Raw genomic sequence first — 24,506 nt, 5'->3', positions numbered from 1 at the left:
CCCCCTTACTCCTCTTTTTGATAGCACTTGTCACTACTTGATATTTTTTATACATTTGTTTACTTATGCCTTGATTATCTTCAGCACAGGCCTCAAAAGTTTCATGAAAGTGAGGGTTTTGTTTTGTTTCATGGCTCCCAGTGACCACGGGTGTACCAAACTCTTAGGAGAATCCTATGAGATTCCACTGAATGAACTAACATAGTAATAAACATTCTTTGACATATTTTTTGCAAATCTATATAAACATTTCAGTAGAGCTGCTACGTCAAAGAATATAAATACTTAAATTATAACAGAAATCACCAAAAAAATCTTTTTAAAAAGATTGATTATTTGAGGAAAAAGTGTGAGGAGGGGCAGATGAAGAGGGAGAGAGAGAGAAAATCTTAGTCTCTCTGCAGAGTCTGGAACCCAAGGCGGGGCTCCATCTCATGACCCTGAGGCCATGACCTGAGCTGAAATCAAGAGTAGGTGTGCTTAACTAACTGAGCTACCCAGGTACCCCCAAAACAGTCTTTTAAAAATGGTGCCAATTTATACCCACCTCCCACAGTAGACAAGAATGCATTTCCCTATACCCTCCACAACATAAGATAATATCAATCTTTGTAATATTTCCTCCTGATTTTAGAATTTGTTTTTTTTTTTAATTTTTATTTATTTATGATAGTCACACACACAGAGAGAGAGAGAGACAGGCAGAGACATAGGCAGAGGGAGAAGCAGGCTCCATGCACCGGGAGCCCGACGTGGGACTCGATCCCGGGTCTCCAGGATCGCGCCCTGGGCCAAAGGCAGGCACTAAACCGCTGCGCCACCCAGGGATCCCATGATTTTAGAATTTGAAATACATGTGGGTTTTACGGTAAAACAAAACAAAACAAAAAAGTAAAGGTGCAAGTCTAACTTTCTCTGGATCCCACTTCCCTCATTCACACCAGACAAGATGTGTGCTCTCCTGTTCAGACTCTAGCATCACATTGAATAACTGGCACACTGGCTGGGTCCAGCGACCCTGACTTCACCAAGTCTTCCAATTAGTTCTCACCCTCACCTTACCCGACTCTTGCTGGGATAGAAAGAGCTAGTCCTTAAGCCAGGAGTAATAATCTCAATAGTATTAGCCCTATGACTGTATATATAGGCATTGAACCTGTCTGGGTTTCATTTTTTTCTGTAAAATGTGAATAAAATACCTCTCTCAGAGGGTTCCTTCAAAGATTAACCAAGTCTTTTTTTTTTTTTCCCCCTGGCTGGCAGCATGGAGGCCACATGATGCCTGGAGTTACTATAAAAGATGTGAACCAGCAGGAGTTAGTCATAGCTCTGGCAGCCTTCCTCAAAGAGCCTGGAGGGCTGAAAGTCCCTGAATGGGTAGACACTGTCTAGTTAGCCAAGCTTAAAGAGCTTGCTCCCTATGATAAGAACTGGTTCTATACCCGAGCTGCTTCCACAGTATGGCATCTGTACCCCCCTGGGCAGCACTGGGGTGGGCTCTATGACCAAAATCTATGAGGGATGTCAGAAAAACCAGGTCATGCCCAGCCCTTCAGTAGAAGCTTCAAGAGCATGGCTTGCAGGATCTTCCAAGCCCTTGAGGTGCTGAAAATAGTGGTGAAGGACTGAGATGGGGGCCACAAACTGACACCTCAGGGAAAGAGAGATCTGGACTGAATCACAGGACAGGTGGCAGCTGCCAACAAGAAGCATTAGAACAAATGCTGGGTTAATAAATTGCCTCATTCATAAAACAAATTTTAAATAAATAAAAATAAAGATGAAATAAGATAAACATGTAAAGCTCAGTGCCTACCATATAGCTGGCAGTACACCGCCCTTTCCCAGCTCCTTCAAGACCCCAGATCTTTGTAGCACTTAACACATTTCTCATATTCTGACCTCTTTAAAGGTAATGAGACATGGGTAGGACATGGATGGTGCTTGAACAGAGTAGGCACTCAGTCGATGACTGCCAAGGACAGTTGATTTCTGCACTTAGGAACCAGTTTCATCCTTGCCGATATGTTTTTTCCACGTACATATTTACACCACCAATCAGCTGATCGAATCACACACCACCCAGTCCTCTCTACCCAATGAGCTACCAAATGAGCTCATTTTAATCCTGTCTGAGCTGAACAAGGCCTTTTACAGAACTTTAAAACTGACTCACTACTGAGTCATCAAAACAGCAATACCCAAACACACTCCTGTTGCTACACAAAAGAGCAGGGATGTCTATCTTATCTCCTTTCTCTCTCCCAATGGGACTGAACCCCTTGACTCACTGAAGAATAGTCATCACATCTTTTGTGCTGCAGTAATAAGAACAAAGCTGGCTTAAATAATCACAGTGTGGTCAGCAAACAACAGCAGTCCTTGTGATCATCCAGGTCACTTCCTGAGTATGTCACTAACCCGAGAGGAGTGGCAATTAATCAATTACTCAAATGTGTATTGAGCACCAGCATTCTGTTGTGCACTCATGATTCCTCCTGTTTATAACATTTTTGTGAAGTGACCTTTTCAGTTATTGAAATGCACTGAGAATATAGAGAAAAGCCACTCTTTGTGTCTCTGCAAAGAAAAAAAAAGTGTTATTGGAGAAAATAGGGCTACTCAGTTCCACCTTAGTAGAAAGGATTTTTAAAATATCAAAGAGGAAGTGTGATGTTTTGGCTAACTGCTTTACAGAGCTATAGTTTTAAATATGTTAACTGAGAACTCCTTTCTTATCTAGGAATGATAGGGCAGTGGTCAGTATTTTCTCTTGGGAAAAGTCTTGAAGTTAGTATCATTGCCACAGGCCTGACTGATTGCCATGGACTATCAAGTCTTTCAAGATTCAGAGGCCTGTGTAAGGGCTAAGATAACTGGGATCAGGCCTGAAGGCTTCTTTAACAAATAAGCCTGGTTATAGCCAAGGTTTTGTGTAAGTGCAGATACAACTTTTGAGTACCCCCAGAATGGTCTCTCATAGCTGAAGCCCTAAAGCAAAAACTCAGTGAGAATCTTAGGTCCTCAAACTTTTTGTATGCAGTCCACATTATTGATATAATCCATATCTAAAGGATGTAATGAAATGTGCCCTGGGTGGCTCAGTCGATTAAGCATTTGCTTTCAGCTCAGGTCATGATCCCAAGGTCCTGGGATTGAGTCCTGCATAGGGCTCCCTCCTCAGCGGGGCGTCTGCTTCTCCCTCTACCTCTGTGCTCTCTCTCTCAAGTAAATAAATAACATTAAAAAAAAATAAATGTGCTCTTGATCTATCGGATATAAACGTTAAACGGATAAATAGAAATAGTATGTTAGTAGTCTTTAAAGACTAAGTGGGCATAAGAAATAATGTTTATTTCATTAAAAGACAAGCTTTCAATTGGCCACTTTTCCTGAACTATACTTCTCAAGTTCTTGTTATATCAATACAGTTGACCCTTGAACCACATTGAATTGTGCAGATCCACTAATATTTGTTTTTTTTTTTTCTATTAATACAGTACAGTACTGGAAATATATTTTCCCTTTCAATTAAAAAATATTTTTATTTATTTGTTTTGGAGATTAATAGTGAGCATTAGTTGGGGGAGGAGCAGATGTAGAGGGACAAGTAGACTCCATGCCCAGCACAGAGCCCAAAGCCGGGCTTGATCCCAGGACCCTGAAATCATGTCCTGAGCTGAAATCAGGAGTTGGACACTCAACCTACTGAGACATCCAGACGCCCCTCCCTTACAATTTTCTTAACACTTTCTTTATTCTAGCTTACTTTATTGTAAGGATATATAATACAGATAGCATGCAAAATATGTTAATTGACTATGTTATCAGTAAGGCTTCTAGTAAACAGTAGACTATTATATTAAGCTTTGGGGAGTCAAAAGTTATATGATGATTTTCAACTGTGAGAGGTCAGCACCCCTAACTCCCATGTTGTTCAAGGGTCAACTGTACTATTTCTGTCTTGATTTGATTATCCTCACTGGTTATACACAATCTCAACTGTCTATCCATATTAAGCAAACTTATTTTGTAGAGATCAGGAGTTACATGTTACTGACTATAAAGCCATTGACAAGTATAAGTATGGCTTATTCTCAAACAACATTGCTATAATTAATAGCAACACACAACATTTATTGAACACTATTTGTAAGGGACAACATTAGTCTCATATTTAAGGTTTAAAAATGTTTTAAATTTATTTGAGACAGAGAGAGTGCGTGCACAAGCTTGGGGGTTGGGTGGGTGGTAGGGGCAGAGGAGGAGGGGGTAGGGGCAGAGGAGGAGGGAGAAGCAGAAACAGACTCCCTGCTGAGCAGGGAATCTGACACAGGGCTCAGTACCAGGACCCCGAGATCATGATCTGAGCAGAAGGCATATGCTTAACCAGCTGGGCCACCCAGGCGTCCCTGACTTCATTTTTTTTTAAAAAATTAGAAATCTAGGGGCACCTGAGTGGCTCAGTTAGTTAAGCATCTCTCAGTTTTGGTTCAGGTCATGATCTCATAGTTGTGAAATTGAGTCCCAGGTTCGTCCTCACCTCCTCACCCCCAGTACTTGGAGTCTGCTTGAGATTTTCTCTCTCCTCCAACTCCTGCATGCTTTCACCCTCTCTAAAATAAATAAATAAAATCTTTAAAAAAATTAGAAATCTATCAAAGAAGCCTTTTGTTTAGAGAGAGTTATTATTTTTCCAGAATCAAAAGCATAAACTAGAAAAGATTCAGCTTTGGGTAAACCCTAGCTATTCTTATGAAACACTCCTACAGACTGAAAAATTACTCATTCTAAAGGATCTTTCAAAAGTACAAGGCGTATGTTAATAAGAATATGTATATGTATTTGTGTGCTTTTATGTATTAAAAGTATTTGAGAACGTGATTTAAGAATCTTAATTATAAATCTTCAGGGCAGGAATCTTGCTTATTTTGCTGCTAAGGAAGGTGAATGCACCAACAATAGTGGTATTATTATACCTTATACTTGCTAAGTCATCTGTCTAAAGGAATAAACTGGGTAAGTTTGTTCTCCCAACACCCAGAGGCAAGATTTTTACTCAGTTATTACAACATTACCACAAACTTGTGGATTCTGCAAAAGTTGCCTAGCAACATTACAGTTAAGAACAACACTGGGTGGAGAATGAACAGGAAATTTGAATTAGATATGCCCTGGGGCAGGTGGGCGTAGACCCATTCCTCCAGTACAGTGAGTCCTGTATTTGGAGGAGCATGAAATTTAAAAAATCAGAACAATCATTTAGAATTTCAGTTAGGACACTGCTGTAGTTAAACCATAACACTGTGCCATGTTCTCACTGGAGGAGGTAGGGCCCGGGTTTCTTACTCATTTTTATACTTTTGCTTTAAATAAACTAGATTTTTATTCCAGAAACATTAAGTACCTTCTCAGGGGCCAAGGCACATTGCTGGTTGCTGGAGCTCTAAAGACAAATAAAACTTGATCTCAGCCCTGGGTGAAAGGGAAGCCAGACAAGTAAACAAAGACTGTTTATATAGTCCATTACAGGTGTGGTGGAAAACCTGGTGCACAGAATGTCTCTTTTACCTAGAAGTGGAGAAAGTTAAGGAAAGGCTTTATAGAAGAAATGGTTCTCCCACTGAGTCTTGTTTCCAACTCTTAAAAGAAATTCCTTCTTTCCTCCAGTCATACTATACATTCAACAGTAATTTACCTCTCTCATTCTGTGGGCAGACATGGGTGCCAAAGAATTCAAAGTACTGGGGCTGTGTACCGAGAACTCTTCCATTCCCTTTCAGAAGCCAGGCCCTTTTGCTCCAGCCTACTTCAAGGACCTCCCAGTTTAGGGAAGCAGACAGGTGGCAGAGCTGGGAAAAAAAAGTCAAAAGAGTGTTTACATCCAAGAAGAGGATACACAAGGGGTAACCAGAAGATCTCTGTACCATTTGAATTTATATTGAGAGAGAAAAATAAACCAGTCAACAAATATTTAAATAAGGGCTCTATTATCACACAGAAGATACTGAGGGCCTAAGCCACCTTAGAACACTGCAATAAATAGAAAAGTTCCCTACACTCAGGGAACTCATTTTCTAGAAGGGGATCGTAGTAAACAATCAACCCACTTTGAGATAGATATAAGCCTGTTAGGGAAATAAAGCAGGGTGTTGTGAAAGAGTGAAGGGGGAGGAGATGTGAGCTTGCAAGGACAGCAAGAGGGATATAGAATTCCTATATAAGGAGAGGCTTACGACAACAGTCTAGTTGGGGAGAGGTTATCTACAGGGCTTTAAAGTTTACTTAGGAAACACTATTTTTACATACGACTCATGTTGAAGATCAATAGAGAGTTTTCTAAAGTTATCTTTACTTACACGCACATGAAATTGAGAAAATCAACTCAATATGGTCAACTATTCATATCAAAGAATTATATTCGCCATCAGGAGTGAAGGTGAGGAGGTAGGTGTTGGAGGGAGAGTGCTAAAAACCATTCCTTGGCTTTGACCACCCGGGAACAGTGAACGCCTCTCCTTGAAAACACAAAAAGGTAGAGCTCCTTCTTGCAGGAGCTTAACGTTGAATTTGGATTAATACGCAGAAAAGACACATAGATCAGTTAGCAAATGTCTGAAGAATACAGTTGTTTACCCTTCACTGCATCTTTAGTTCCGTGATCTCAGGGAATTTCCCATGCGATAAGTATTAAAATGTGTTTCCATTATTAAAAATCCAGCTTGAGGTTTGCCTTTGAAAAGTGTTTGAACAACGATACACGGCAAAGTGTTAATACTCATAAAGTGCTACAATAAGAAAAACAATTAGAAAAATAAGTGGCCACTGGCACATGAAAACTGTATATATCAAAACAACAAAATTACATTAACCAACATTAAATATTCACTTATGTCCCGAATTCATGAGCAGTGTACTCCAAACCACTGCTAATGAGAGTTTAAATTGTTTTTCTCTGGAGGTCGGCTTGGCAGTTCCTATCCTTTGACCCAGTAATTCTCACTTCTATGAGTCTATCTTTAAAAAAAAAAAAAAAAAAAACCAACCCCCTCAAGTTCTCAAACAACACAGACCGCCCCCGCCCCCCCCAAAAAAAACCCAACCACACGAGAAGTTAGAATTTTTGCGATGGGGTTATTTACAACTGAAAAATTCCAAGAAACTTGTCTGTGCGACGATAAAGGGCAGACGAAATCACAATTTGACGAAGTACTGGAGGTATTTTTTCTCAACTTGCGTTTAAGTTTGCCGTGAGGTGGGCCAATCTCCTTTGCCAACACTTGCCCACGTGCTGGCAAACAAATATAAACACCGCGGCGGCGTGGAGGGCCCGGGCTTCGGGCTTCGCGCTGGGGCCGCTGCTGTTTACTCGGGTGGACGAGTCTCGGGTGGGCTGCCGAGGGGCCACGGCCTGGGGGAAGGAAGCTCGCCTCGCTGGGGGCATACCCGACCCTAACAGCTACCCTGGGGGGAAACTGAGGCTCCGGAGGCCTTCCCCACGGCCGCCGTCCCCGCCTCGAGCCCTCCTGTGCTGGCCTCCGTGCTGCTTCGGCGTCCCCTCTCAGCCCCGGGCTCAGCTCGCAAAGTTCCTGAGGCCCGAGTCACCATTTCCGGCTCCAACCTCCACCGGGGAACGTGACTGCCCACAGCCACGCCCACAACGCCCCGGCCGCCCGCACCACGGGGACGCGGGGGACGCGGCGGCCGCGGGCCGCACTCCCGGGGCAGAGCGCGAGAGCCACGGGAGTTCCCAGGTCCCACCTCAGGCCCCGGAGCGCCTGAGGGACCGCGAGCGGGCCACCTCCAGGCGGGCGTGCGGCTGGGCCTAGCCGAGCCCGGGACCCTTCGCCCCTCCCAGAGGGCCGCCTCGGCTCCCCCGCCCGGCCCCGACCGGGCGGCGCCGGGCTAGGCTCCCAGAAGTCCGGCTTCCTCATAGGCCCGCGGCGCCGCGCTGCGCCCGCCCTAGCGGCCGAGAGGGGGGCGGAGCCAGCGGGTTCGCGCCAAAATCGCGTAGTTGATCCCTCCCCCGCGGCCTACGTCGCGCCCTCCTTTTTTTTCAAACCCGAGGCTGGGCGTGGATTGGTGGGCCAGGCCCTCACGTGGTTAACGGTCGCGGGAAGCCGCGGAGCCCGAACCTGCGGAGCCCGGACCTGCGGCTGGACCTGCGGAGACCCCAGCCTCGGTGCCCAGGCCGCCCCGCCTCTGCTGGACAGGCCGCGCCGCTGCCGCCGCCGCCGCCGCCGCCGCCGCCGCCGCCACCCGCAGCCCCGAGCGCTCCGGAGCCGCACCCCGTCACCGCGCAGGTCCGCCGCCGCGGCGACCCGGCGCGCCCAGTCGCACGTGGCGGACCCGCCCCCTGGGCCGTCCGCGTCCTGGACTCCGCGGGCTCCGGCTCTCCGGTCCTCGGCCCCGGCCCCAGGGGCGCGATGAGTTTCCTGAGCCGGCAACAGCCGCCGCCGCCCCGCCGCCGTCCCGGGGCTTCCTGCACTTTGAGGCAGAAGCTGATCTTCTCGCCCTGCAGCGACTGTGAGGAGGAGGAGGAGGAGGAAGAGGAGGAGGGCAGCGGCCACAGCACGGGGGAGGACTCGGCCTTTCAGGAGCCCGACTCGCCGCTGCCGCCCGCGCGTAGCCCCACAGAGCCCGGGCCCGAGCGCCGCCGCTCGCCGGGCCCGGCCCCCGGCAGCCCCGGGGAGCTGGAGGAGGACATGTTGCTGCGGGGCGCCTGTCCCGGCGCCGACGCGCCGGGCGGCGGGGCCGAGGGCGACTCGTGGGAGGAGGAGGGTTTCGGCTCCTCGTCGCCGGTCAAGTCGCCGGCAGCCGCCTACTTTCTGGGCAGCTCGTTCTCGCCGGTGCGCTGCGGCGGCGCGGGGGACGCGTCCCCGCGCGGCTGCGGGGCGCGCAGGGCCAGCGAGGGCCCCTGCTCGCCGCTGCCGGACCACCCCGGCACCCCGCCGCACAAGACCTTCCGCAAGCTGCGGCTCTTCGACACGCCGCACACGCCCAAGGTGAGAGGACGCGGGGCCGCGGCACCCCGAGCCCGCGCCCGCCCAGCCATTTAAAAAGGCCGCGGCGCCGGGCGCCGAGCGCGCCGCTGCTCGGGTTCGGTTACATAACCGCCCTGCCGCACCCCCACTCGCTCCCCTGAGCCGCAACAAAAAGTTGGCAGCCCCTCTTTTTGGCCCTGCCCAGAAGTTGTCCGTTAAGATTATGTAACTGAACAATGGGCCTCTTCTGGAACTTCTTCATCTTTCAAAGGGGCTGATCGGCGCCGTCCAGGTGGCTGATGATTTCACGCCCCTCGAGTCGGGGCCTTCCCGACCGTGTCAGCCCGGAGTGTGGCCCTGATAACGTGGTTTGGAAGGATGTCGGAGTGGTGCTGGCCCGGCCACCTGACACTCCCGAGCGCCGCAGCCATATGGTGCCTTTTAAACGCCGTGATGGGCCCTGTAATTTGGGCGGCGCAAGCAGGAGTTGGGTTAAAAGAAATTTCATGCGCTTATCGCTTCGTGTCATGTGGCCTTAAGGGGTTAAGTTTGAGGTATGGAGGGAGAGTGCGCTTCGACTTGGGAGAAAAGGCTGGCTTTCCAAGCATTTCCAGTCTTAAAGACTCCTTAATGCAGGGTAGCGTTTGAGCTTCTATCCGCACATGCTATTTATTATTGGGTAAGCGTTTGTTTACACCGGTTTGCAGTGCCTGTGTGTGGCCAGCCTAAGTGTAGCGATTAGGGACATCCGTTAAAAGCCAGCATTGGTGGGGTTGCTTGGACCCTGGTGGTTTCATATCGCTGATAACCTATCGTGATGATGAAGGTGTTCAGCACTTGTTTGTTGAGTAGCGAGTGAATATGCAGATTACTGCCTCTGGAACATTGGAAGTAACAGCAGATTTTAAAACGGACCCTTCAACGACACTGAGACAAGTATCGCGTTTATAAGACTAATATGGAAAATGTACTTTTCTGAGTCCCTTGCAGTGCCTTTGTCATAAACCTCAGGAAGAAGTATTTTTTTAGCGTTACTGTTTATTAGGGACTGCCCAAGGCATGATCCCTCTGAAAGTGAGGGGAGGAGTCCGGCGGAGGTGGTTTTCAAAGCCCTATTTGGAAGGGGGGAAGGGAGCTTTTATTGGGATCCCTGACTGCTTTCTATTTTTAGATGGAATGAGAGGTTTTGTTAACTTTTAGACTCCAGAATAAACTTAATTTTAGTCTGCATTCCTACTCTTTTTTAGGGTCGGAGACTTATTTTATGTGGCAGTCTTTTTCAGGAAAAGTGGTTAGTATCCACCTTTCAGGCTGCTAAAGTTAACCAGTGTTTATTTTGCTTCAGATGTGACAGAGGCTTGTGTGTTGCTTTAATCCACACTATCAGACATGTGAAAGGCTTGTTGAAGGTTGGGTTGAGAAGGCTGTCTACAGGATTTAGAGACTGAAAATTTTATTTTTCCTGACCTAGAGTTTACTCTCCAAAGCTCGAGGAATCGATTCCAGCTCTGTTAAACTCCGAGGTGGTTCTCTATTCATGGATACAGAAAAATCAGGAAAAAGGGAATTTGACATGCGACAGACGCCTCAAGTGAATATTAATCCTTTTACCCCAGATTCTGTGTTACTTCATTCCTCAGGACAGTGTCGTAGAAGAAAACGAACACACTGGAATGAGTAAGTTATTTAGTATTCCACAGTTTGGTCCCCAGTCACCCAAGATTGGTTTGTGGTACTTATCAAACTTTAATTTTATCTGAATGACTTGGAAGTTTATGCTTTGAAATTTTTTTGTGTTAACTAGCACCCTCTTCCCAGGAAAGGTGGGTGGAAAGTAATCAGCTATGGAAAAGTAACGGTATGAAAAAGGAAGGAATAAAAAGCCTAAGTAGTTTGTAGAAAATCTGCTGGTGTCAAAAACAAGGCAGGCATAGTTGATTTAGAAAAACTTTAATTTTGATACGTGTGATTGCGTTGGCTTGTTAATGAGCATATTTCAGCAGGGACAGCATTTCCATCAGCTGAGCTATATCTTATGATTATAAAATTATGTGCTTGCTTGTCTGTTTTTATTCATTAAAATACAATTTCACTGTATACCTATCAGATAAAGTTTTGGATTGCTAGTTGATGTGTCTATCAGATCTGTTAATAGAAACATACATAATATTTTTCAGTTCTTGTGGTGAAGACATGGAAGCCAGTGATTATGAGTTAGAAGATGAAACAAGACCTGCTAAAGTAACTAGCTTTTTATTTTCTTTTTATTGTTTCTGAATTTCATTTTCTGTTTCTTAACAAGTTACCACATATACATGTTAAATATGCATTAAGATATAAGATTTTTAAATTTAACACATAGTGCTATCATCGGCAAAAGTGCTATCATCTTCATGTCTTTGTATTATGTATATGGATACACTTTATTGCAGAGAATTACAATTACTGAAAGCAATATGAAGTCACGGTATACAACAGAATTTCATGAGCTAGAGAAAATTGGCTCTGGAGAATTTGGTTCTGTGTTTAAGTGTGTGAAGAGGCTGGATGGATGCATTTATGCCATTAAGCGATCAAAAAAGCCATTGGCCGGCTCTGTCGATGAGTATGTATTAAAAATTTTATCTTTTGCTCTTTTATTCCATATGGTGTTGCAAACAATGTTTCACATAATCAAGCACTGAAATTTCTCACTTTTGAGAAACTATAATAATTTAATCAGATCCTTTTCATTTTGTGCCATTAATTCTTACTGAACTTGGTAAAATTATATGAATAGTCTGATTTTGGAGCCTAACTTAAATTTCTTTTTTCTGGTAGCAAGAATTCATAGTAAAATGGAGTTTCCTGAGTCCTAGGACTAGCAAAGTTCCTTCTTTGTAATTAATAATTAACATTGTTCTTTAATGGAAGCCTTTAGAAAAATCTAGTAGAGTCTTAATCCCCTCTCTCTTAAGCAAGTTATCCTTCAGCATAATAATAAATAACAGAAGACAAGTTTCTCTTATGAAGTTTCAGATAAATTAGTTCAGTTTAGGATTGAATAAAAATGGTTTACCATTCTATCAATGTCAAATTTCTCCTAGGCAGAACGCTTTGAGGGAAGTATATGCCCATGCAGTGCTCGGACAGCATTCTCACGTAGTTCGATATTTCTCTGCATGGGCAGAAGATGATCATATGCTTATACAGAATGAATATTGTAATGGTGAGTAATATGTTGGTTCTTTTATAAACTTGTGAAATTAAAAAAATGAACACTGAGGAAATAGTTTTTTTTGTTTGTTTTTTTTTTTAATTTATTTATGATAGTCATAGAGAGAGAGAGAGAGAGGCAGAGACACAGGCGGAGGGAGAAGCAGGCTCCATGCACCGGGAGCCTGATGTGGGATTCGATCCCGGGTCTCCAGGATCGCGCCCTGGGCCAAAGGCAGGCGCCAAACCGCTGCGCCACCCAGGGATCCCCTGAGGAAATAGTTTTTATCTGAAATCCTGCTGTAATTCTATGTCTCTTTTATCTTTTTTTTTTTTTTCTTTTATCTCTTAAAAATTCAAAGATCAAGAAGCCTAACATGAGTTTCAAGTTCATTGCCTACCTGTATGTTTGTTTGTTTGTTTGGTTGGTTGGTTTTTTAAGATTTTATTTATTTGTTTATTTATTTATTTAGATTTTATTTATTTTTTAAGATTTAATTTACTTATTTATGACAGAGAGAGACAGGCAGAGGGAGAAGCAGGCTCCGTGCAGGGAGCCCAATGTGGGACAATCCCGGGTCTCCAGGATCACACCCTGGGCTGAAGGCGGCGCTAAACTGCTGGGCCACTGGGGCTGCCCAGATTATATTTATTTATTCATAAGAGACAGGCAGAGACGGAGGCAGAGGGAGAAGCAGGCTCCCTGTGGGGAGCCTGATGTTGGACTCAATCCCAGGACCTGGGATCACAACCTGAGCCAAAGGCAGATGCTCAACCACTGAGCCACTCAGGCAGGCATCCCCTACTTGGATACTAAGTAAAGATTGAAAACCTAGTCCCTTGTGCATAGTAGTTGTGTACCTGTTAGTCAAACTGATCTTGAAAGGATCATGGCCTTGCCTTGTATATTTTGATATCCCTAGCATGTAGCATACTGTATTGGGGTATAGCAGTTAATAAGGTAGGTTCAGTGCATCTAGCCCTTTCCATTTCATTTTATGTGCTGTTAAAACTGATACTGGTTACTCATAGTGACAGTGGCTCTCCAGTGTTCTAACTTCAGCCTTTTGTTTACAGAGTATTCTTTTTTTTTTTTTTTTTTTTACAAAGTATTCTATAATCTTGCTTTCATTCCCATTTTTCCAACCTTGTTTACCACCAGAATCTACTCTGACTTGTCTACTAAGTTATGCTTTTAGTTTTCTAGCTGTGCCTCTCTCCCGCACTTCCCCCCCCAAAACCAACAAAACAAGCATCCATGAAGGTTCTTTGGACCTTTGTAGAGCTTTACCTTTCAACAAGTCCTTCAAGGACGAGCTTGGTTCCCCCTCTTTTTCATTAAACCTTTATCAAAACCCTAGTCTCAATTCTGATTCTTGTAAATACCTATTCTTAAATAGGTAAATCTTTATATATGCTAGATTTCCATTTCTGTATATCTTCTACGAATATTAGAGAATTTGGAATTTAGTGGGCAGTTGAGAAGTGATAGCAAAGATTTGTGTTACTGTTTTTTGTTTTGTTTTGTTTTTGTTTTTGTTTTCTCATTATTTTTTCCTTCAACAAGACTAGCCTTCTCATAGCTTGTGAATTAATAAATAGTGTAGGTAGTGGATTCAGGTTTTCAGCATTTAAAAACATTGAACAAAACAAGTAAAAGATCCATTTCTCACCTTTTTGTTGAGTTGTCATTGTATGCTCTATATTTGAAAGATGCTCAGCATATATAGCATTGCTGCTAATTCGTTTCACTCATCTCTCGAAATATTTCTATTCATATCATCAGAATATTTATGTAGTTGTCTCTCATGACCCTGTGGACTAATCTGTTTCTTAACCTTCATTTTTCAGTTACTACTCTTAATATAGGAGAGTTTGACCATGTCTTTTCCACTCCATATGTGCTAGATGCCATCTTTCAGTTTCTTTCTCCCTCTCACCTAGGAAGAGGTTGATGTAGCTGGTCTTAAGTATTTCAGTAGCACTCCAGGGATCACACATTTCTAACAGTCCACCAAATAAATATGTGGTTGTGTAATTTAGATGATTTTAAGAAAATTCTTGGGCCTGGAGGGATAAGGAAGAGTGAGTTGACTTGCTGCCCTCAGATTATAAAGACCTTGTCCTAACAAAACTTTGTCTTGTCATAAAGCTAGATTATAAAATTATATTTTTAAACAGTTCATTATTTTGGAATGGTATAGAACATTTAAAGAATCTACAGATCTTTAAAAAAAATCTGTGTGAACCTCTTTGTTGTCTATTCTGTTTGGATGAAAGGAAATGAGTCTATCTAGATAGATTTGTGAACTCTTCTATTTCTTTTTGCTACCATTCTTCTCTCCACATAAATTTTTGAATGTCCTAGCAATAGGCCAGATCTTCAGATTCTTTTCCACAGTTTCACAGGGAAATGATTCAGTTAACATTTCATTTGTACATGTGATTAACTGATATCCTTTATTGTGATTAAGTTTCCTTATTATCTTAAACAGTCATTTGCATTTTAAGCCTTTTGTCTTGGTTTGGTGATAGACCTGAAATTTTTACCCCTGGTAAACAAGTGTGTGAAAATCTTGATGGATAATGGAAGAGAACCTGAAATATCAGATCTTGCTCTTCTCACCTCTCTTTTCCTTTCAGCAGTGAAATAGAAGGAATTGGCCTAGCTATAGTTGGTAGACCCGCTAAAATGCAGCCGAATTCTATCTTATTAAACTTGGTCTAGGACTTGAAGCCCGTTTATTGACCTCCCTTCTAGAGCCCTCTCTTTTCCTGCAGTTCAAGATTTGTACAAGTTAAGTGTGGAGAACATATTTAAGCCTAAAATATCAAGGTGTGTGATTTATTTTTATTTTTAAAACACGTTGGACATTTTGCTACCTTAGTCTTGTTCAAATTGTAGTACCTCCTTTCCTGATATGTATGTATCAGTACACCTTCCTGATTTTATTACTCTGGCTCTGATTTCATTATCCCTAACTAAGCTTTAAACAGAAGTGGTTTATTTTGGTTTTTGAATTTTGTTTTGTTTTGTTTTACATAACTCCTCTTTTCCTCTGAGATAAGTTATAAATTTATAATGTTTTTAATAAAACTTATAAAGTATAAACTCATTTTTTAAAGTATAAACAAAAGAGTTTGTTGGTTTGATCCTATAAAAGCAGGTTTTATTCTCATACTAAAAGTAGTGTAAGTTAAAACTATACTAAGATACTGGCTTTTATGTAAAATTCATAGACTGTTGCCAAGGATGTGAGAAAACAGTTACTCTCATACATTAATGATGGGAGTATAAATTGGTACAGCCTTATCTCAGGGTGTGTGTGTGTGTGTAAATGTAAGTAAAATTGCCCCAGATTTGTCTTCCAAAGCTTCATATTCACATAAGGCGCGTGCTAGCAGAGTTTAAGTACCAGCCATTTTGAAATCAGAAACTGGATACACTGTTACTTCTTTTATGTGAATTTTCACAGGTAATGAAGTTTTAGCACTGATGGTGTGAATACCAATCCTAAGTTATTTTGTAGGATAGAGAAATCCCCCTCTCAGCTATAAAAATATATTCTATATATGAGATAGTATTTCACACATATATTTGAGCCACATATTAGTATTGTTTTATATCTGTACATATCCTTTATTTTTTTAAAAAAAGATTTTATTTATTTCCGTGCATGAACATGAGAGAGGAGGGGTTGTGGAGAGGAACCAGAGGGAGAGGGACAAGCAGACTGTGCACTGAGCATGGCCTGAGGAAGAAGGGCATCCCACGACCCCAAGATCATGATCTAAGTGAAACCAAGAGTCAGACACTCAACCAAGTACCACCCAGGCACACCTGTATATGCCCTTTAAACCAGCAATTGTTTCTATGAGATACATGTTAAATATGTGTGAAATGACCAGTGTACAGTTATTCCTTGTATTATAGTATGTTGTAGCAAAGGCTTAGAAATTATTTTAAAATGCTCATCAATTAAGAGATTGGTTAATGTATCACCATTCAATTATAAGTGGAATTCTGTAGAGACACAAGAGAACAAGGTAGTCTTTGTATATTAGTAAAGAATGATCTTCGAGATAATGAAAATATGCTATCATTTGTATAAAAAGGAGTTGAAAAGAATATATAAGAAACCAATAAGGTTGGATTATTCTGGGAAAAAGAACCAGGTAGTGTGCTGCGGTGTGTGGATGAAGCAGAGACTTTACACTATATTTTGTATCCATGTGAGTATATTACCTATTGAAAGAATAAATAAAATTTTGATTTCATAAGCAGGAAGAACAGAGTAGGTCGTATAAAATGTTACTTTCTTTGTTGAGTTTGTGGCCATTGAGTAAAGATGGAAGAGAAATAAGATCTTAGGAAGAAGAAATTGCTAATTTTTCCCATGTTTGTTAGGTGGAAGTTTAGCGGATGCCATAAGTGAAAACTATAGAAGCATGAGTTACTTTACAGAAGCAGAGTTGAAGGATCTCCTTTTGCAAGTTGGCCGGGGCTTGAGGTATATCCATTCAATGTCTTTGGTTCATATGGATATAAAGCCTAGTAAGTATTAAAAATTCTCCGATCTGTGTTCTTTAGTGTTATAGAGAATAAATGATTTTATTAAAACAATAGGAAAACATACATCCTACTTTTTTCATTGTTAGTTTTAAAAGACCTTTGAGCCAGATATTGATATTGGTTTATTATTTCTGTTTATTTCTTCTCTCCAAAATAGTTGAGACAACCAACTCATTTTTTTTTTTTTAATTTTTATTTATTTATGATAGAGAGAGAGTGAGAGACGCAGAGACACACACAGGCAGAGGGAGAAGCAGGCTCCATGCACCGGGAGCCCGATGTGGGATTCGATCCCGGGTCTCCAGGATCGCGCCCTGGGCCAAAGGCGGGTGCCAAACCGCTGCTCCACCCAGGGATCCCAACCAACTCATTTTTATTAAAAGTTGGAAAAATCTGCTGCATCTTATGGGAACCACATAGTCACAAAGCGAGACTCTGATGGAGAGACTAAGAACCTGTTGTTTAAAGCCCTTCTCTTTCGCTAGGCTATAGAACCATAACAACAAAATATTGCTGGTGCTGCTAACAGGGTTGTTAGAATAAAATGAGATATGTGAAAACATTTTTGGAAGTTTAAGTGCTATGCAGACATGGAATTTCTAGCTTATATACCATGAAAGTGTTACTGTATTATTCAGAAAACAGCACATGCAGTGTATTATCTTGCATTTAAAAAAAGGGTGCAAGTAAATGCTGCAGTAACATCTTCATGTAAATTCCTTTCATCTTATTAAAATAACTTCATCAGGGCAGCCCCGGTGGCACAGTGGTTTGGCGCCGCCTGCAGCCTGGGGTGTGATCCTGGAGACCCGGGATCAAGTCCCACATCGGGCTTCCTGTAGGGAACCTGCTTCTCCCTCTGCCTGTGTCTCTGCCTCTCTCTCTCTCTCTGTGTGTGTCTCTATGAATAAATAAACAAAATCTTTAAAAAAAAATAACCTCATATACACATTCATTCATTCATTCATTCATTCTTAAAGATTTTATTTATTTATTCATGAGAGGCAGAGACCTAGACAGAAGGAGAGGTAGGCTCCCTGCAGGGAACCTGATGTGGGACTCGATCCCAGGACCCCAGGATCACAAACTGAGCCAAAGGCAGAGGCTCAACTACTGAGTCACCCAGGTGCCCCTATGTACACTATTTTAAAACTTGTGGGATGCCTGGGTGGCTCAGTGGTTGAGAGTCTGCCTTCAGCCCAGGGCGCGATCCTGGAGACCCGGGATCGAGTCCCACATCAGGCTCCCTGCATGGAGCCTGCTTCTCTCTGTGCCTGTGTCTCTGCCTCTCTCTCTGTCTCTCATGAATAAATAAATAAAATCTTTTTAAAAATTAAAAAAAAAAAACTTGTTATAAGTCAACTTTACCTTTTTATTTTAGTAAATTTTCATCTCTTCTAATAGCCAAATCATACTAAAATTTTTCCCAGGTGACCCAAGTCCTTAATGGTTGACTTGTCCAAACTAGTTCCATTTCAGAACCATGCATCCCATATCCCTCTATCCTTTTTTTCTTTTTTAAGATTCTACCCTTTCCCTACTTTAAAAATATATACTAGTATAGACTTTGTTGTTTTTGTTGTTGTTTAAAGATTTCATTCATTTATTCATAAGAGACAGAGAGAGAGGCAGAGACACAGGCAGAGGGGGAAGCAGGCTCCATGCAGGGAGTCTGGCATGGGACTTGATCCCGGGGTCTCCAGGATCATATCCTGGGCTGAAGGCGGTTCTAAACCACTGAGCCCCCCCCATACTGCCCTAAATTTTGTTTTTTGTTTTTTGTTTTTTTTTTCTAAACTTTGTTTTATAAGATGTCCTTTCTTCTGGATTTGACTGATTGCTCCCTTGCATCATTTATCTTATTCCTTTTCCTCCCCCTAGGTTTCCTATAGACTGGAAGTTAAGACTAATAGGTTGATGAATTCAAGTATGAATTTTAGGCTAGGTGTTTTAAGTTGAATTTAATGAAGGGTTTTTGTGTTTCTTTTTGTGTGTGTGTGTGTTTTTTGTCTATGAAAATGTGATTCATGAGAATTTTAATTCATATTCATTTCATACAACTTATTTTAATCTTGTAAGTTATATGAAGAATTTCTTCTCTGTATGTCAATAACTCACTGAAATTTTTATAGTCGAAGGGAAAAAATAATATTTGGACTGATGGCAATAAATAGGAATTAGTAAAGTTTGCCTATACTCCCTCATATCTTGTATTAAGTATAAGACAAACAATAGTAGACCCTTAGAAGTACAAAAGTTGAAAATATTAAGGCATGTGACGTTTTAAAATTTCAAATTTACAAACCATCCTAAAATAAAGTGTCCTTACTAATAAAATTTTTTTTAAAGATTTATTTATTCATGAGATACACAGAGAGAGAGAAAAAGAGAGAGGCAGAGACATAGGCAGAGGGAGAAGCAGGCTCCATGCAGGGCAACTGATGTGGGACTCGATCTCAGGACTCCAGGATCACTCCCAGGGCCAAAGGCAGGCGCCAAACCGCTGAGCCACCCAGGGATCCCCAATAAAGTGTTACTGGAAAGATGAATAAGATTAATGTAACATTTATAAACTCAGTATTACATTGGTTAAACTATTAAAATGAAATCAGTTGCTGAGACTCACATTAATCGTGAACTTACCTGAATTTGAAGAAGAAAAGTGTGTGTACAGCAGAGATGTGAACCACAAAGCGACATTGGGATGTAAATTCTGTATGGTCAGCCAAACTCAAAAGTTAAATTACTTGTATTTTTCATACCATCCTGTAGCATTAGGTTAAAATTCATGGTTTGGAAGCATCACAGACTAATTACTATGTTACTACCTTTTGTATTATTTCTATGTAGTTAAAACCAAAGATCAATGTGTGGATGACAAGGGTCTAATGAAGTAGTTTCCAAGTGTTCAAAGATCAGCACTAGGCCAGAACATATGTTCCTTAGAAAATACAATACCATTTCCTATCCCCTGAGATACTTATTCTCATTGGGTTTTAAAGTAGAATATAGGAGAATCTATGTTTGACAGCTTTTGGGATGATTCTGATGTACGGCCTTGTTTATGAATTTTGGTTACACTATTAATTGTTAGTGCAGCTTACATAAATAACTGTTTGACAGGTAATATTTTCATATCTCGAACCTCAATCCCAAATGCTGCCTCTGAAGAAGGAGATGAAGATGACTGGGCATCCAACAAAGTTATGTTTAAAATAGGTAAGAAAGAAAGATAACCAGATTATTGCCTTAAACTAAAGTATAAGAGGCTGTTTAACTCTTGACTCTATTTTTTTTTTTCAATATTTGTAGGTGATCTTGGACATGTAACAAGAATCTCTAGTCCACAAGTTGAAGAGGGTGATAGCCGTTTTCTTGCAAATGAAGTTTTACAGGAGGTAGTTTTTTCCTTTAATAATGCTGTTTGCTTTATTTTTTTTTTGTTAATAAGGTAACAATGCAGACATATTAAAATTTTAAGCTAATAACTAGTAAACTGGTAAAGAAAGCCTAACCCATGAGCTGGGGATATTTAATCTAGCAAAATTCAGTCAAGGCAAGGAAGGATTTACAGTATTCGATAGTGGAGTTATAAAAGAAGTTCTTATACATTACTGGTGGAACTGTAAATTGGCATAGCCTCTTAGGAGATCAAAGTATTTGTATAAGCATTTTAAAATCCTATACCTTTGACCCAGAATTTCCATTTATGTAGGAGTTTCTCCCACAGAAATGTTCATATGCAAATATAGAGAACGATGTACATAAGTGTCCAGCAATAAAGGAACGATTAAATAAATTACAGCGTATAGTTAATAGTACTGTTTGAAAAAGTGTGATCAAAAAAATGTGACAGAATAATATCTCTTGATAAAAGTTTTTTTTTATTTTTAATTTTATTTATTTATGATAGAGAGAGAGAGAGAGAGAGAGGCAGAGACACAGGCAGAGGGAGAAGCAGGCTCCACGCTGGGAGCCCGACGTGGGATTCGATCCCGGGTTTCCAGGATCGCGCCCTGGGCCAAAGGCAGGCGCTAAACCGCTGCGCCACCCAGGGATCCCTTGATAAAAGTTTTGAATGGAAGTAGAATAAGTAGAACAAATAAATTGCATGATCCCATTGTTCTTTTTATATGTGTACATGTATTTGTAACTTGTCAATGTATGTTTCCTGTATTCATATGAATACTCCCAAAAGAATAGGAGTTTTTTCTAAGAGTTGAATTGGACTAGTGAAAAGGAGAAGGTATTTATTTTTAGAAATGTATTTACCACTCCCAGAGTATGTATGTATTTGTGGTTTTAAAAAGCTCCTCAAATTTAACTTACTATCTGAATAGGTCTTAAGAGTTAAATGTGGCATTGGATATTTTAATTTAGTCTTATTTCTCACCAGTCATCACTAAAGTGTAATTTTATTTTATTTTGGCCATTTTTATATTTCCTTAAATTTTTTTTTTTTAATTTTACAGAACTATACTCATCTGCCAAAAGCGGATATTTTTGCCCTTGCCCTCACAGTGGTGTGTGCTGCTGGTGCTGAACCTCTTCCCAGAAATGGAGACCAATGGCATGAAATCAGACAGGGTAGATTACCTCGGATTCCCCAAGTGCTTTCCCAAGAGTTTACAGAGTTGCTAAAAGTGAGCGTTGTTTGTATATGAAGCACTTTTTATTCACATGGTTTTATATGTTATTAAATTACATGTCTTTACCTTAATTTTACTTCTCTTTCTAAGGTTATGATTCATCCAGATCCAGAGAGAAGACCATCAGCAATGGCACTGGTAAAGCATTCGGTATTGCTGTCTGCTTCTAGAAAAAGTGCAGAACAATTACGAATAGAATTGAACGCTGAAAAATTCAAAAATTCACTTTTGCAGAAGTAAGTGAGGGTTTTTTGGAATGTTTTTTAACTTTCTCATTTTCATTGTCAAATTTTAGTGAGAGATTTAGGTTTTCTGTCAATGAAGGCTGTAGTGGTTTGCTATATTGTACAGTTAAAATTTGGGGATTTCTGCCTTAAGTTAGTATTTGTGAACTATTAATTTGTGTTGTTCCTAAACTTCGAAATTATGGACTTAAAATTTTTTAAGACTAGCATGTATTTGGGCAGCCCCGGTGGCGCAGTGGTTTGGCGCCGCCTGCAGCCCAGGGCGTGATCCTGGAGACCCTGGATTGAGTCCCACATTAGGTTCTCTGTATGATGCCTGCTTCTCCCTGTGTCTGTGTCTCTGCCTCTCTCTCTGTCTCTATGAATAAATAAATGAAATCCTTAAGAAGAAAAAAAAAAAGACTAGCATGTATTTGCAAGTGGTATCAATCCTCAATCCCTAAATTGTAGCAAAAGCAGAGCGAGCCTGTATAAGGTTCCCCCCCCACAAACTCTCACCATAAATTTTACATTTTCCTTCATTCTTTCTATTTATTTTTATGGAAGGATGAAAAAAACTTTTTAAGATTTTTATTTATTTAATCATGAAAGACACAGAGAGAGAGACGGAGAGACACAGGCAGAGGGAGAAGCAGGCTCCATTGCAAGGGAGCCTGATGTGGGACTTGATCCTGGGGCCCCAGGATCACGCCCTGGGCCAAAGGCAGCGCTAAACCACTGAGCCACCAGGACTGCCTGGAAGGATGAAAATTAACATGAATTAACTTAGTAGATGAGTCTCCTATTGTATCTGAATGACCTTTGATATTTTCAGAAAAATGTTTGGAATAATTCTAATTCATTTGCTTTATTGCTGATTGTAACCTAATCAGAACTGACTTGCGATATAAGATTTATTTGCCATGAGTTTGCTAGCCACCAGTGTTCATAGAAATAGAAAGTAGAACTTTCCTTTCATCTCTGTCATGTAAATATTTTCACAATACGAATTAGAGTTCTGTTTGAAATTATTATAATTCAAAGGCATTACTAGCATTCTTATTACTTATATCCAAGTGTATATGATATTTTAATTCTGAGATCACAAAATAAAATCATTTTATAAATTTAAGTTGTTTGAGCACAAGCTAAAGTTTCATACTGTAATTTTTTTCCTCGATTGTGTCTTTGAATAACGATGGCCTGCTAAGATCTCCCAAGTTGACAATACAGTTTGTGTTTGGCCTCTTAGGATCCCTTCCTAGGATTAATACAATAGGTGAAAAGTCTTGTTTCCTATTTTTATGTTCTTAGAGAACTCAAGAAAGCCCAGATGGCAAAAGCTGCAGCTGAGGAAAGAGCACTCTTCACTGATCGGATGACCACTAGGTCCACCACCCAGAGTAATAGAACATCTCGACTTATTGGAAAGAAAATGAACCGTTCTGTCAGCCTTACCATATACTGAACTACTCATTTCCCACCTCCCCCCAAAAACTGTGACAAGAGGAAGCTAGGTTGAAATCACTGCTAGAATCCAGTTTGCAATTACTTTCTCAATCGGTGTCAGTAGTTTAACTGAATACCTTTTAGGACTTTATTTGTGAATTACAGTTGAAAGCTGTATTTTGACCAGTGCTATATCAGGCTTTCATCTAGTCTTAACAGTCTGTCTTTTGTAGGATGTCAGTCACTGTTTGGATGTTACACCAGCCTTTCCAGGGTTAACCACTGTGGTGGTGTGCTGCTTATAGTTTGCTGTTGCATTGTAATAAAGGGTGTCTTTCCCTGTAGTGACCTGTAAAGGGACTCAAGGGCTTTATTACAAACATATTCTCCCTTTGAAAAGGGAAATGCTAAGAGACTCTACTACTCAGCCTTCAGTGTACCTGTGTGTCAATCTTATATTTCTTTTTTTTTAATTGTGAATTATACTTGTATATCCAACTGGGAGCACTTTGTAGGCATTGCATGAACCATGGAATAATAATTCTGTGGAAGTATTGCCTTGTGAATTTGCTGCTATTTTAGTTTTGTCTTTGCTGTAAAATTGTAGCATTAAAAACAATCATTGTTGTTAATAGGCTTTTTGGAAAACAATTATGTGAAATATATAGCTGCTCTTGATGACAAGCAGCTATTTGCCTTTTTTTTTTCCTTTGAACTTTGAAGCTAGTGCATTGGAGTAATGCACCTTTTTTTCCCTTTTGGATTGCTGTATTAATGTAGTATAATTATTACTGGTTTTGTAATTTCTCCTGATAATGCCCTTCCCTGACTCTTTTTTTAAAAATGTTCTCTCCTCCTACCCAAGTTTTGTACTTGATTGTATTGTTAGTCTGTTTTTAAATGTTTTGCCCGGATTCTCTTCAATATTTGTGTATATAAACTAATCTTGGTGATAGTGTACATAGCTGTTTGAAATGCCAGAATGACTTCTGACTATTCCAAGCTTTTCACAAAATATGTTTTATCAGTGATAAGCCATTTGATTAATAATACTGGCTAACCAGACATTGCAAAAAAACAACATAGAATTTGTCTATTGTTTGTTTTCCTATTAATTTTGGTTTAAAACACGTTTGCACTTGTCTGTTTGACTTGTGTTTTATTAACATTGATTGGCATATTAAAAGTCACTCTGAGCTTACCTTAATTGTCTAAATCTTTGTAATGCCGGTATTCTACTATTTTATCTCTAGTATCACTACACTTTAACACTTAGAGAATAATATATATAAAGTACTGAAAGAGGGCACATTTTTCCACAGAATATGAAACATTATTTAATGATAAGTTTTAGTCTACATCAGTTATATTTTGTTATTGGAGAAAAATTTGTCCATCAAATGTTTTTTGACTATAAGTATTTAATATTTGT

At 40.8% G+C, this 24,506-nt stretch overlaps 1 protein-coding gene and 1 pseudogene across 2 annotated transcripts; both read left to right on the top strand.

Moving 5' to 3' along the window:
• Positions 1 to 1,278: 1,278 nt before the first annotated feature.
• Positions 1,279 to 1,716, top strand: LOC112926977 (small ribosomal subunit protein eS19 pseudogene; annotated as a pseudogene).
• Positions 1,717 to 8,061: 6,345 nt separating this feature from the next.
• Positions 8,062 to 24,275, top strand: WEE1 (WEE1 G2 checkpoint kinase). 2 transcript variants are annotated; one of them, XM_026008276.2, is made up of 11 exons: positions 8,062 to 9,005; positions 10,456 to 10,661; positions 11,162 to 11,225; positions 11,417 to 11,589; positions 12,071 to 12,192; positions 16,588 to 16,734; positions 19,876 to 19,971; positions 20,065 to 20,150; positions 21,225 to 21,395; positions 21,492 to 21,637; positions 22,940 to 24,275. In XM_026008276.2, the coding sequence occupies exons 1-11, from the start codon at positions 8,427 to 8,429 to the stop codon at positions 23,091 to 23,093; spliced, it is 1,944 nt and encodes a 647-aa protein (XP_025864061.2). In that variant the 5' UTR covers positions 8,062 to 8,426; the 3' UTR covers positions 23,094 to 24,275. The 2 variants fall into 2 exon arrangements, with proteins under 2 accessions (XP_025864061.2, XP_025864063.1); XM_026008278.2 differs by lacking the exon at positions 8,062 to 9,005 and adding an exon at positions 10,055 to 10,275.
• Positions 24,276 to 24,506: the final 231 nt, after the last annotated feature.

Source organism: Vulpes vulpes, chromosome 11 (assembly GCF_048418805.1).
Source record: "Vulpes vulpes isolate BD-2025 chromosome 11, VulVul3, whole genome shotgun sequence".
NCBI classification, from domain to species: domain Eukaryota; kingdom Metazoa; phylum Chordata; class Mammalia; order Carnivora; family Canidae; genus Vulpes; species Vulpes vulpes.
This window is presented reverse-complemented; position numbering and strand designations above follow the sequence as displayed.

Coding starts and splice junctions, on each gene's coding strand:
- WEE1 (XM_026008276.2), top strand. CDS start 8,427: ATGAGTTTCCTGAGCCGGCAACAGCCGCCGCCGCCCCGCCGCCGTCCC. Junction 10,662..11,161: donor AAACGAACACACTGGAATGA/GTAAGTTATTTA, acceptor AATATTTTTCAG/TTCTTGTGGTGAAGACATGG. Junction 16,735..19,875: donor TCATATGGATATAAAGCCTA/GTAAGTATTAAA, acceptor ACTGTTTGACAG/GTAATATTTTCATATCTCGA.